Source organism: Notamacropus eugenii, chromosome 5, assembly GCF_028372415.1.
Source record: "Notamacropus eugenii isolate mMacEug1 chromosome 5, mMacEug1.pri_v2, whole genome shotgun sequence".
Lineage (NCBI taxonomy): Eukaryota > Metazoa > Chordata > Mammalia > Diprotodontia > Macropodidae > Notamacropus > Notamacropus eugenii.
The window spans coordinates 96644206-96659355 of NC_092876.1; the positions used below are offsets into that span (position 1 = coordinate 96644206).

General features: G+C 40.8%; 1 protein-coding gene across 2 annotated transcripts in view; it reads left to right on the forward strand.

Annotated features, from left to right (window-relative positions):
• Window positions 1-15150, forward strand: part of RNF121 (ring finger protein 121) — an 89925-nt gene that overhangs the window by 71358 nt on the left and 3417 nt on the right. For both annotated transcript variants that reach the window (XM_072610295.1, XM_072610294.1), the window contains exons 7-8: window positions 7494-7627; window positions 13066-13167. In XM_072610295.1, the coding sequence (XP_072466396.1) occupies window positions 7494-7627; window positions 13066-13167 (236 nt within the window). The remainder of the gene's footprint in view (window positions 1-7493; window positions 7628-13065; window positions 13168-15150) is intronic.

Genomic DNA, 15150 nt, shown 5'->3' on the forward strand with positions numbered 1-15150 from the left:
CTATCAGAGAGGATATGCTGTGGACAAGGGATTAGATTTCTTTTCTTGGAGAGGGAAGTTCCAAAACAGATTTAGTTTGATGTCAGGAAAATCTTCCTAATAATTACAATCCAAAAGTGCACTGAGCTACCTCAAAAGGTGCCAGATGGCCACTTGTCAGGTATAGTGGGCATTCCTTTCATGTATAAATTGGACTTGATGACTTCTGAGGCCCCCTTCAAATTCTCAGAAAGTGATTCAGTGAGCCAGTGAAGTTTTTTGAGATAGGAAATGATAAGTGATCAGAGCCCTATGATTTTTAGTAATATATGCAAGATTGATTGACAGGTGATTGGAGGAAATATTGTAATAGTCCAGGCAAAAAATGAGAAGGACCTGAGAAAGAAGAATAGGAAAAGGCAGTGGAGTGGAGGAAATGGAGACAAATCAGGAAGAAGTTACAGAATTAAAGTCAACAGCATTGATTGCAGCATCATCAAAAACTAGAATTCACTCCCTTGGAAGGCCTGTTTGGAGTTTTACATTCATAGGATCATAGCTTTAGCACAAGAAGGAACCTTAGAGTCAATCTAGCCCATCCCTCTCATTTTATAAACGTGGAAACTGAAGGATGTAGAGGTTAAGCGACTTGTCCAAAGTAGTAAGTAACAGTCTTTACAGTATACTTCTGGCAGCCTTTTTATTCATTCAGCAACCATCTATTATGCACTTAGCAAAAGTTTATGAAACGATTGAAGTATTTATTTGATAGGTCATGAATGTAAAGGAAAGAAAGAGCCTTCTTAAGAGTACAGTAAATAAGTCTGAGGCCCCAAGTTTTGGCAGTCCCTAAGTTACTGAGCTTAGTGACTCAGGAAGGCATAGAAAGAGAGAGCTTGGTCATCTGTGACTATATACATAAACATAATTATCCCATGAGACATCTGACAACCTAGGCAAAGTGAGTAAAGTTGTTCTTCCTCTCTCCTGGGATCACCTCCACCAAAATCCCACCTCTCCCTTTTGGTGATTTTCTCCATTCTGTTCCTTACAACCTGATCTTAATCTGGATAATTATTGAGAAGCAATATGGTGCAGTGCACTTGGAATCAAAGGACCTGGGTTCAAGTCCCATTCCAACTCTTAGCTCTGTCTTAACCATTGAGTTGTAGTTCCTTTAACTATAAAATGGATATAATAATAATAATAATAACATCACTTACCTTGGAGAATTGTTGTCATGAAAGTATTATTTGTGAATCTCAAGATAGTTTAGAAACATGAGCTATTATTAAACACTTCTGTTGCAGGAAAGAGTTAGCCAGTGTGATTTTTTTTCCCCTGAACCTTGCTTCTTCCCCCTACTATACTTCTCTGAACACCTTTGAGAAGCAGTCATATTAAATATAGTGAAGTACTTGCAAAGTCCCCAATGAGTGCCATGTACAGGAGACACAGTAAAAATTGAGAGGACAAAGAAGGGTGTTATGGGATCGAGGGAACTAGAATAGCTTCCTAGATGCATTTGAAGGACATAGATTTGAGCTTTAGGCCAAGCAACTAGCTAGTGACAGGCCTGATCCCACTACTATTTGGTACTAGAACTTTGACCTTCTCCACTTTCAGCTTTGAATCATATACTTCTCCTTAAGCAGCCTGGCACCCTCCCTCTCCTTTGGCTTTCTGTATTAATGCCAAACTTTAGTGTGGATGCCTGATCAGCAGAGCTCACTACTGCTCAGAATACAGGCTAGTCTCAGCCTTCTTGGCAGCTAGGATTACAGGGTGGGCTGCCATGTCCAGTCAGAAAGCTGAGCGCCATCTAATGGCATAGTAGAGTGAGTGCTGGGCCTGGATTCAGGAAGACTTGAGTTCACATGTGGCCTGAGTCACTTCCTGTGTGACCTTGGGCAGATTACTTGACCTCTGTGCTCCTGTTTTTGCTAACTTTAAAATGAGGGTAATAACAGCACCTCCCTTGGAGTGTTGTGAGAATCCAACGAGATATTTTATTATTTGTAAAAGCACTTAGCACAGTACCTGACACTCAGTAGGTGCTATTTCTCAGAGAGATTTAATGCTTGGCTTTAATATTACTTCCACTATCAGCCTGCCTATCTTGCCAGCATCCCTTGCAAAGGTGGAATGAAGAAGTGAAAAAACAGTTATTTTTTTTTAAACATATGTATCGGCTATTGTATTAAGCAAAGGAAATATAAATACAAAAAATAAGGCAGTTCCTGTCTCCAAGGAGCTTACATTCCACTGAGAATTCAATAAATATTTTTTTTTTTATTGTGGGGGAGAGCCAGGGAAGAGCATTTTGTTATCAGGAATTATAGGGATGGGAAGTTAATGCATGGGGCAGTCAGTTGACATGCCCTTTCCAAAAACAATGATGCTGTTGATTTGACTATGTCCAGAGCAAGAGTTAAAAAGACAGAGTCAGGGAGTGGGGCTGTCTGCACATGGCCACAGAAAGATGGCAAGATGGCCTGGGTAGACTACTGAATGGGATAGGAAGTGTAGTCTGGTCTAATCTAACCACTCAGCTTACCTGAGCATTCTTTCCCTCCCTGCCCTTACTATTTTCTGAAACAAATTGAGCCTTTCTAAACATTAGTATCGTGCAGGATGCAGATAGGGGTTTGGAATAACAAAAAAAGGGGTAAAGTTACAAAAAGCTTAAAAATACTACTTAATATTACTTTAAAAAATAGTAGCCATGGACTATGGTGAAATGTGAGTGTTCAGCCTAATTTTTCTTTACCTCTTCACTCTATCACTGATTCATTCTTTCCTAATGTATTTCTAGTCTAAAACTAATACCACTAGAAGTGTAGTGTAGATATCATAATGTAATAAAACACTGAACCTAGGAGAAGCCAAAATTCTGTTCTGCTGCTAACACTAATATTTGGTCCATGGGCAAGTCACTTAATATCTCTGATATTAATTTGCCTCATCTCTGTAATGGAGATAATTTATAGTACTCTGGCATTTTATTAATAATAATAATTTACATTTACATAAAACTTTAAAGTTTACAAAGTGTTTCCACCCTTTAACTTAAAGAGAATTGTAAAAGAATTGCATAGGAGCAGTGAGGGCCTAGTTGAAGTTATGTAGTTTGTAGTGGGCCTGCACAGAATGGTTTGTGATTTTCTCTATCTTCGTTCAGCAAAGAGTCCCCAGTGAAGGCAATGCGTGTTGGGATTGATCCAATGCTAGGAGTTGGCTGGACACAATCGGTGATATGATAAGGACATGAGATTTGTGAAGAAGAGAGCATGGAATTGAGCTAGTTCACCAAGGGTTTAGTATGGAGGAAAAGAGGAATAGATAGTGCAGGTGTGAAGGCTTGGGAGAGAACTGAAAGGTCTAGGGATTGGACATCACAATGCAGATGAAGAGTAAGATTTGGATATAAGTGAGCAGAGGGAGAGTTGGAAAGCCAATGACTTGAAATCAAATAAGGGAATTTCAGAGTTCTTGAATGTGGAGGCTGTGCATTTGTGAGTGATGAAAAGATCAAGGGTATCCGTCTTTGTGTATAGCTGAGGGGGATAGAGGAGTAGGTCACCAGAAGTGAGTAGATTGAAGAGCTGGAAAGTTAGAATGTTTGAGGGAATATATATATATATATATATATAGAGAGAGAGAGAGAGAGAGAGAGAGAGAGACAGATAGATAGACAGACAGACAGATAGATAGATGTTGAAGTCCCTAGTATGAGGACAAGAGTTGGGAAGGGAGAAAGATTATGAATATCCTGGAAATCTATAAACAAAAGCTACTGGGATTTTGATTGGGTGAAAGGTATTGATTATATGGACTTCAAAAGAGTGATGGTGGTAGGGGAGAACCTGGCAATGGTAAGAGGTATTCTAACTCTCCCACCTCAACCAGTGAACCAAAGAGAATTAGTGCAATCAGTGCTGGAATGGTTGACCAGGGAGACTTTGTCCTTAGGGGAAAACTGGATCTCAAAGTCAGAAGATAGAAGGAGTGGGAAGGGAAAAGATCTAAGATGAAAGTAAGTTTGTTTAGAGCATTTTTTTTAAAGTGCTGTGAGAAATTTGAGGAAGGAGAGGTCAATTTTATCACAAGGAACCTGGAATATGAAGAAGCTGAATTGGGCCTTCAGTAAACCTGACTCCCAGCCTAGTGCACAATCCAATATATTGCCCTGTATTCCAGAGTGATGCAAGTTTTAGATATGGGGCTGGAAGAGACTAAGCGGTTTTCACTTAGACCTAGATCAGTGCCCTTTCCCTTTATAAGCTCTCAGATTGTCCTCCTTCTAAGTCAGTTCCCAGAAGTAACCTTTCAATATCCCAAGAGAGTAACCCTTTATACAGCTTCTGCTCCAGTAGAAATCTTCAATTGGTATTTGAACAGGACATATTTCCTTTCTGATTCTTTCTAATTCCTTTGGAATGATCATTACTGTGTTACAGTACTCTTTCCCAGTACCCTACAAAAATGGTTCAGGACAAACTAATCTTAAAGAATCTCATATTTGTAAAGCACCTTTGTGTCCATCTAGTCCAACATATACTTTAAAAAGAATTTCCTCCTCAAAATAACTAACAGATGGTGATCCAGCCTTGCTTTGAGGAACTAACAGCTCCTGTTGTCCTTATCACATTCTATTTTGTATATATTTATTTGTCTGCATATCATATTCTCATCTCCCCTCTCCTCCCAGTTAGGCTGTAAGCACCTTAAGAGCCCAAGGATATGTCTTTCATCTTTGTATTATAAACCCTAAAGGGGCCATCTCTTGACTCACTTCTTAAAGAGGCAAGGTCTATTCACTGAATGAGCATTACCTCACTTTAAGGAAGTATCTGAAAAGGCCTTAGCCTAAAAGGACAGGGCTCTCCTATTGCATCCTGGGCCATCTCCAGTCATCCTGATGAATATCTGGTCACTGAATCCAGATGACTCTAGAAGAAAAAGTGAGACTGATGTCCTTGCATAGCCCTCCCTCACTCAAATCAAAGTCAACTGCAAGTCATGTTATCATTTCCCTGATGTCATGGTCCTCTTCGAGAACGAAGGACCAACACAACAGAGCCTTGAACACAGTAGGTACTTTAATAATTAACAAATGTTTGTTGAATCTGAAGTGATCCTTTGAACTTTTTCTTTCATCAGTGATTTGTCTGCTTGCTTCCCTGTTCTCCCCTTTAGATTTTAAGTTTCTTAAGAGTAGGACCTGTGTGTGTGCATGCATGCATGTATGTGTGTGTGTGTGTGTTGTAAAACAAGTCACTGCATATCCTTTATAGTCAATTAAACATTTGCTGAATTGAACTAGTGAGGAAAGTTAAGGAATATTGAGCAGGTATTATTCTTTCTCCATTACAGATGAGCGAATGCATGAGTAATGGCAGAGCCTAGACTCAAAACTATCTTAAAAAATTCAGTCTATGTCTCTTTCCACTCAAAGACACTTAGTTTTATAGGCAAGACTTGCTTATCAGGTCTTGTCATCTCACCCCCCACCCCCCAAAAAAAAGATCTTGTCATGATCCAAACAGATCTTGATAGGATAGAACATTGGACTAAACCTAGTAAAGCTCGTTATTGGGTTCAAAAAAATCAATTTCATGAGTACAGAAGCCATGCAAAACAATATTAGAAGTTTGAGAAGTTAAGAGTTCACTTTCACCTGGGGGGAAGGTGTCCAGGGAAGACTTCATACAACAAATGGCATTTGAGTTGTGTAAGAGATGAGACTTCAGCAGACAGATTAGTTAGAGAAGTCATTCTATGTATATTAGACATCATGAGCAAAAAGGCAAAGAAATGAGAAGAGGATATGGAAATAGTTCTTTTGGACTAGAATTAGAATGGATGGAGGAGGTATAATATATGATAAGGCTGGATAGATCAGTCAGAACCAAATCCTAGAGGACCTTGAATAGGAAAAACAGAGCCATTGAGGATTTGGAGGCATAGGAGCATGGCCACCACAGTGCACTAGGAAGATAACTAGAGTAGCTATGTGAATTCAAGACAGATGGACCAGTTAGATTGTTAGGATAATCCTGGAAAGGTCCAAACTAGTGTATTGGCAGTGTAAATGGGTGGAGAGGGAGGTGAGGAGAGATATTGAGAAGACAGAACAGAAGTTGGCATCTCATTGTCTGTTCTGGGAAGAGGAAGGTTAAAGATTACTTGGGTTTTGGTCTAGGGGTCTGAGATAATAGTGATGCCCTTAGTAGAACTAGGGAGTTGGGAGGCAGGGGTCTGTTTGAGAAAGAAGGTAACGAGTTCAATTTGTACATGTTCAATCTGTGGTTGCTGACAGGACATTCAGGTAAAACTATCCACATCACAAAGTTGTAGCTGGAAGGGACACTCGAGATCATCTAATCCAATTACCTCATTTTACAGATGGGGAAAGTGAAGCCTAGAATGGGGAAGTGACTTGCCCAAGATCACACAGCTAGCCAGATAATGAATGCGAAAGTACTTTGTAAATGGTAAGGAGTTATACAGATGGAAAGGGTGGTTGCTGTTGTTCTTATTGGTCTCCTCTGTTTTGAACAGGAGCCCTGGGTCCCTATTGGTAGGTCTGTATTGCATTCTCCTTTACTGCTAAAGAAATATCCAGGGATCAGCAGAACTATAGCCAAGCACAGTAGGTAGTCTTGGCTGTATTTCAGTTATGATTTCCTTATCTACTTACTCCTTGACCTCACATCCTCCCTTCACTGAAGGGATAGGCATAAAATGCCTGTTCTATAAAATGAGAACATTTAGTACTGATGCTGAGATAGCATTGTTTTTCCAAGGAATTCCCAGCTTTTCACAAAATGTCCTTCCATCTCCTCATTAACCCCTGGGAATTAGGAAAGGGAGGAATGTTCCACCTGTTTTAAAGGTCATAGAACCATAGAAATCAGAGCTGGAAAAAAACAAAATACTTGGAGATAGTCTAATCTACCCTCTCTTTATGGAGGAGGAGATTGTGGCCTAAAGGCACTGGGACTTTCTGAAGTCCACTGCTAGCAGAACCAGTTTTTCTGAATCCCAGTCCATCATTCTACTTTCCTCCCTACTGACAGAATTAATCTCAACATATTATTGTTTAAAATAATAGTAATTGCTCACATTTTTCTAGTCCTTTCAGGTTTTCTAAAGCATTTATCTCATAACCACCTTGGGCCTTAGTATAAGTGATTAAAGAAAGAAGTAAAGGAGGGAAGTGAGTATATCTATTATTTTCCTCTCTTTACAGTTGAGGAAACTGAGGTTTAGACAGGGAAGTCTCACAGCTGGGAAATATTAGGGCTCAGTTTCCTCATAAATAAAATGAGGGTGTTGAACTAGATGACCTCTAAGGCCCCTTCCAGTTGTCAATCTATGATTCTATGACTCTGAATATGAACTTAGGTCTCCCAATTCCAGCTCCAGCGTTCTTTTCACAACATCATGTTTTGTTCTGCCATAAACAATGGGATTTGACTCATTCTTGCTTTTTTTTCTCTCACCTCCAGTTCTACAGTGCATCAGGGATGCCTACCAAGCATCTTTCAGACAGTGTCTGTGCAGTGTGTGGGCAGCAGATCTTCGTGGATGTCAATGAAGAGGGAATCATTGAGAACACATACAGACTGTCCTGCAACCATGTGTATCCTGCTCAGAGTCTGTACTCTTTCCACTAGGCTGCCCTTTTGGCCATGAAGGAAGGAAAGGGTGGTATCCATGTCACCAGGCTAATTGGGGCCTGCATCTGTGACCCATGCTAGCTACAGGTGGGGGGTGGGAGGAACCAGCAAGCCAATTAAATTCATCAGGCATTTATTAAACACAGTATTCAGAGGCTTGTCAGCACTGAGGGAGATACAGAGTTTAGATAAGACAGTGTCTTTCTTCATATAACTTGCAGTCTACTGATGGAGAATAAATTGTTCCAAGAAAGAATGGAAGAAATCCTTTATGGAGGAGACAAATAAGACAACAAATGTGACAAGACACAAGGGAACTCTAACCTGGTTGTAGAATAGAAAACTATGACAGGAGAAGAGAGGGAAGAAGGAAGACCACCAAACATTTGGAACTAAGCACTAGAGTTAAGATTTTTCCAGTCATAGGAGAACTGGACCATCTGATATGGATCCAAAGGTGCCATTAACTGAGAGATCATCAGAGAGAAAAAGACAAGCTATGGTGGTTGGTGACTCCTTGCTGAGAGGTACCAAGGTCTCTATTTGCTGACCTATAGCACACAGTAAAGTGGTCTGCTATCTTTCATGGGCATGAACCTGGAAAGTGTCAGAAGGCTTCTAGGACTTGTCAGACTCAGTAATTGTTATACATTTCAGATTATTATTGTGAAGACAACTGGATATATCAGTGTGATGAGAAGTCACCAAAAGGAACCTGGAAAACATTGCTAAAAAGTATGAAGTCTTGGACAAAAAAATGGGCTACCCCTATACATATGCAGTGATGGGTATCACTGGAAGAAGGATAACAGAAGAGAGGACCAGTAATTCATAGGAGAGGATGTCTAAGAAGAAAGTTCAGTTATAAAGCCCATAGCCTCAGCTTTTTATACACAAATGTACAAAATATGGGTAGTAAACTAGTTGAACTAGATATCTAAACCAGAGGGGGCCAATTTGATCATATGGATTTAGGTGGGATGTAATAGGATGGAACTCATTACTGAGAAATGATTGTAGAACTGCATCCCTTCTTTAAAAGGAATGTAGATAGAAAGGATGGTTTAATAACATTCTATATTAAAAAGATATACCTAGGTTGAAATCTGGACACTAAGGTCCACCATATGATAGGAAGCATTTGGATGGAAAGAAATAGCGGAGGAACCACTATAAAATGTTACTATCATGGAAATGTGCTACGGACTTCCCAGAAGAAGGAGAGATCTGATGAGGTGTTCAGGAAATAAATCACAAATGGAAGCATGATATTATAATGATGGGGGCCTTGAACTGTTCACTTATCTGCTTGAGGTCTCTTTCTGCCAAAATAAGACCATAACTTAATGATAATTTCATCCTTCAGAAAAAGTAGAAGAAACAGCACAGGAAACTGCTGTTTTGGGGCCCAATACAGACAACAAATCACTAGGACCTGATTACCTCAGAACAAGAGCTTTGGAGGAAATGATCATTCCATTATAGAGTTAATGCTAGGAATGGAGAACTAAGCTGGCCAGAGTATGCCTTCTATTCAAGATTTTAGAAGAGTGGATTTCAAAGGATTCAGAGAAAAGAAAGGTAGGATCCCATGGCCTAATATTCAGGAGAGATAGGGACATCTCCATAATGTAATTCTGAAGAAACCAGCATAAACTGTTTCCATAAAAAAGGAGAACTGCCTAAAGAGACTGATGTGGCTGAACAGGAAATTCATCTGACCATCTGAGATTTTGTAAAGGCATGTACAGAAGACACAAAGGCAAATAAGGATAAATAAAGAAGTATAGCACAGACCTGTAAATGTAATATCAGAAGTGCTAACATCTGGATTGATGTGAGGCTGCTGATAAATACTAAGGATAACAGTGGGGAGGTGGTTTTCATCTGTGAGAAATAAGAATCCCGTTAGAAAGGGCATAGGACCTTTACTTGGAATGGATGACATGATAATAATAGGATAAGTGATTCAACTTTTATTTTGCTTCTTTTTTTTTCTTCTAAGGAGAATGGTCTTAAATGGTTAGCAAGTTAATAAGAAAATCGTAGAGCAGCATCTGTCATGAGGGCTGACCAACTACATCCTAACATACCAAAGGAACTGGCACATATCAGTCAGTCAACTAGTATTTAATAAGCACCTGCTATGTGTTTTCTAGGTGGTAAAGTGCATAATAGAGCCCTGGTCCCAGAGTCAGGAAGACCAGAGTTGAACCTGGGCAAATCACTTAGCCTCTGTCTGCTTCAGTTTTCTCAACTATAAAATGGAGATACTAATAGTCCCTACTTCACTGGGTTGTTGTGAAGTTCAAATGAGAGAATATTTGTAAAACACTTAGCACGGTGCCTGGCACATAGTAGGTGCTTAACAAATGCTTATTTCCTTCCTTCTTACTACTTGTCAGGCACTATGCTAAGTGCTGGAGATACAAAGAAAGGCAAACCCTGCTCTTAAGGAGTTCACAGTCTCATGGGGAAGATAGTATGCAAACCACTATGTATAAACAAGGTAGATTAGAGATAATTCACAGAAGGAAGGCACTAGAGTTAAGGGGATTGGGAAGGGCTTCCTGTAGAACATGGGACTTTTAACTAGGACTAGAAGGAAACTTAAGAAGCCAGGAGGTGGAAGTGAAAGGGACAGAATTCCAGGAATGGGAGACAGCCAGTGACAATGCCCAGAGTCAGCAGAGTGCCATGTTTGAGGAACAGCAAGAAGCTGATGCCAGTGGGTCACAGAGTACATGGAGGGGAGGAAGGTAGGAAAAGGGCCAGTTAGGGAAGGCAAGCCAAACAGAGGATTTTATATGAGATCCTGGAGGTAATAGAAAGCCACTGGAGTTGAATGAGGGGGTGGGGAGGAGATGTGATGCCATCAGACTTGCCCTTTAGGAAGATTAGTTTGACAGCTGAGTAAAAGATGGACTGAACTAGAGAGGGACTTTAAGCAAGATCGCCTATGAACAGGCTGTTTCATAGCTCAGATATGAAGTGACAGGATTATTGAGATTCCATCAGTGATCTTTGAAAGGTCTTGAAGAGTAATGACAGGATTAATAAAAGACAAGTGTCCTGAATCACCAAAAAAGTGGAGCAGGAGTAGTGTCTAGTGAGATTTACTTATATTCCTGGTATAAGTTTAGAAGACATTAAAGGAATGGCTAGTGAGCATTTAGAAATGGAACCTGTGATCACTAATTATTCTTTGGCTTCATGAAGGACAAGTCTCATGCCAGATTAAACTTACTTCCTCTTTTTTTGACAGGGCTACTAAAACACAGGAATTCTGAAGACATGGTATCCTTAGATTTTAGCAAAGCATCTGAAAGAATTTCTCCTTCTGTCTTCATGGACAGGTTGGAGAGCTGAACTAGATAAATAGGGTAGTTACATAGACTGATTGAAAGACCAAACACAATAGTCATTAATGAGTTGATGTTAACCTGGAAGTTAGTCTCTAGTGGACTGTCTCAAGGATCTGTTCTTATCCCTTTGCTTGTCAACATTTTATTAGTGACTTAGATATGGGGTAAATATAAAATTCTACATTTGTTTTTAAGAAAGTCACCTTTATAAGTACAGCATGGGAGAGATGCAATTAAACCACAGTTAGCATGAAGAAGATATGTAATTTTTTGTGTTCTGCAAGTTTAGTATGTATGACATGACAACAATAAAAGCTAATTGTCTCCTATGTTGCATTGAGAGGCTTAGTGTGCAGAACAAGGAAGGGGATTGTCATATCCTGGTCAGACCTCATCAGTAATAATGTGTTCGGATCAAGGTGCCACATTTTAAGGTCAGACAAGCTGGAAAGCATCCACAAGAGGGTAAAAGGAACTGGAAAACCTGGTATATGGGAGTATAGAGGAATTAGGAGTGTTTACCCTGGAGAAGAGAAGATTTAGAGGGAACACAGTAGTCTTCAAATATCTGAAAGACTATCATGGGAAGAGGAATTCAGCTTGTTTGATTTGGTCCCAATCCTGAGTGCAGGACCAAGATCACTGGGTCAAAGAGAAGCAGATTTAGGCCAAATGTCAGGAAAAACGTCCAAACAGAGCTGTCGAAAAGGAATGGCAGTGCCAATGGGAGGGGCAAAACATGGTGTTATGTAACTTCAGGAATCTGATGTGGAAGTTTGGTGCAGGAAAAGGCCTTAACTTGTCCTGAAGAGTCTTACATTGAGTAGAACCTGACTGCTCACTGGTAACATCAGGTCTTCCTGAGATCAGGAACTAAGAAAGGGAGACTACAGCTCCACTGGTGTGGGGTGCAGAGGTGGAGAGAAAATTGTCCCCCAGAAAGCATTGGACAAGGTAAAGAGTGGGGATCAGTGGCTTAGGAAAAGCTGTCAATTGCTGACATAGCTACTTATTTCGCCACGAGTGGTTGACACCAACCTAGATGACACGGCAGATCTGGGGAATGTTTAATTTGAGGAATAAAAAATATTTAGAAAAAGAGCTTCATTTTATCTGACTCCAGATATTAAAGAGCTTTTGCATGGAAGGTGCAGCAATTAGACTTGTTCTACTTGTCCCCAAAGAACAGAATTCGGAGCAGTGGTGGTAATGGAGAGAGGGAACGTTACAAAGAGACAGATTTAGGCTTAGCATATTGAAAAACATCTGCTAATAGAGCTGTCCAAAGGGGGAATGTGCTGCCTTGGGAGATACTGAACTCCTCACTACAGAAGGTCTGCAAATGGAGTCTGAATAATGGCTGGCTTGGGAGACTATGAAGAAGGGATTTGTGGTTTTAATTCATTTCAGTTTAATTGAACAAGATGCCCTGTGAGGTCTTTTTCAGTTCTGAATCCTTGATTGAGATCAATGGCTCTTAGCTTCCTTACTTGGGCTCAGTACCCAAAATCAATTCTCATAGCTCCTGTGGTGACTCATGTTCCATAAAGCTTTGCAATATAAGCAGCATATCAGATGTAGGGAGAGGGCAGTGACAAGAAAGAAGTTTAAATGCAGGGGGGAAAAAAAACTTAGATTGAGAATGAATGCCTCCTACTCCAAAGAGAAGAATGAGATTGACATTTTGGGACTTCTGATAGCATCTCAGATTGTCAGACCTAGAGCCCCATGAAAGGATATCATTCTGTGGCCTCTAGCAGACTGAGTGAATCCTAGCATATGTTTTCTCTTTAGTCTAAGATAGAGGAAGACATTCCCAATTACATCTCTTTCCTTAGAGTGGTTACTGTGGCTTTTGAGCCATTCTGTGAGGTCAATCTCATGATGGTCGAGACCCAGAACCATGGTGGGAGACAAGATAAATGGAAATGTTTTATCATTTGGGGATAAATTGAGCTGACCCAAGGCAGGGTTTTTGCTATGGTGAATGAGCTCACTTCTCTCTACCAGTTTCCTTAACAACCATGTGTCCCCAGATTTCATGAGTTCTGTATTCGTGGATGGTGTATCGTGGGAAAGAAGCAGACATGTCCCTACTGCAAAGAGAAGGTGGATCTCAAGCGGATGTTCAGTAACCCGTATCCTTTTGAGCCTGGTCTGAATCAATGGGTTCCTTCCCGAGGACCCCTTCTGGAAGACTGGGCAACCTAACAGTGAGGTGAGCTTAGAAGGAGCACTATGACAGAGTGTCCTGGTCTGAAGTCAAGATAGCTTCTCTCCAAGAGTGTTCTTTGGCTTCTTGCTAGTGAAAGCAGAGCAAGGCCCACACACTGGTCCTCAAAATTGCTTTCTTTGATCCTCCCTCTCACTGCATCTGCCCCCTTTTCCTTTCTTAACCTCTTACCCAGACTTCTTGCTGCAAGCCTCCCCCAGCCTTTTAGTGGTGTTGACTCTTAATTCCCCATGACATCTTCTCAGAAACAGATCTATCAGGTACACCATTTGAGAGTCCCAGCCACTCAGGCTATGTTGTCTCTTAAGATCAAATCTATGGTGGGGGGAAGATGCTGCTTGGAGGCCCTTCTAAGGTCTCTATAGCAACATGACACCCTCTTATTATCCAGCTTGGTATGCACTTTCTTGGGCATTAAAGCCTTGGGACCAGAGCCCTGTCACCTCCTCCCAAACTCCTCAGCAAAAAGTCGCCAATGGCAACACATTCAGTGTTTATTGAGACTACCATTATTCCTTCACCATGGGCATAAGGATTCATATTTTTCTAATTAAAGGGGCCATCCCTTGATTATTTCTTAAAGAGGTCTATTCACTGAGTAGGCATTACCTAACTCTAAGTGAGAACCTGAAAAAGCCTTAGCCTAAAAGGGCCAGCCAGGGTCTCCCATTGCATCCTGGGCCATCTCCAGTCATCCTAGTGAATATCTGGTCACTGGATTCAGATGGCTCTGGAGGAGAAGTGAGGCTGGTGACCTGCACAGCCCTCCCTCACTCAAAACAAAGTGAAGGGCAAGTCATGTCATCATTTCTCTGATGTCGTGGTCCTCTTCAAGAACGAAGGACAAATACTACAAGAAGCACCACAAGGATTCGTAGCTCATTCCTAAAGGGGCCTTTCCAGATGCCTCCCCTCAACCCCTTCCAAGCTGACAGTGAGCTCTGCCTGGCTGTCCTTCAGAGCCTCTAATTTCAACCTCTCTTAGTTTCTTGTCACTGAGAGAGAATAGCAATTATGCCACTTGGCAGTGTTTTTGCATTTGACCCTTTCCAAAGCCCTGAGAAAATCTCATTTGAACCTCACCATGACCTTGTAAAATAGAGCAGGGGTTATTTTATAGATGAGGAAATTGAGGCAACATCAGGTGAAGTGACTAGCCTAGAGACGCAGCTAGTAAATGACAGAGCCAAGATTGGGCTCTGAAGTCCAGTGCTTTTTCTATTACATCACAGCAGGGAACAAACCTGGTTCAAACCCCACTGTCCCCTTCAGCCACTCTAGAATGCTCCACTATTGTGATTTCTCTCTACAGCTGCTATCAGTAACTGCATACATATCCATCACTATTTCTGTAACATTTCAAGGTTCACAAAACCCTTGAGTCCCAGTAATCCTTTGAAGGTTGATAGATAGTATAAATGTTGTCAGTATTTTACAGATGTGTAAATTTGCCCAGGATTCAAATTGAGGTCTCCTATTTGCAGGAAATTCCATGCTCTCTCCTTTACACTGTGCTGCCTTTTACAGACACATGGCAAAGAAGAGTTTTCAAAGTGCTTTTCCATCCGTGGCCTCAGTAGGATGAGAAGGAATGTAGAAGTTTTGTGGCTTCCCCTTCCCAAAGCAGTACTTCTTTGTACAGTGTGAAAGCACTATTAAAATGGAGCCATATTGATTATTGTAGCCTCCCTGCCAGCTTCTGATGGGGCACTCATCCCCTGCCTAGGATGGTGAGGCCTATTTGAGGATCACTAATTGTTATTAATAGCGATATTCATAGCTTATTTTTCTAGCACTTTAAGATTTACAAGGTGCTTTATAGACATTTTCTCATTTGAACCTCATATAATCCTATAACAGAGGCACTACAGGTATTGTTCCTAACTTT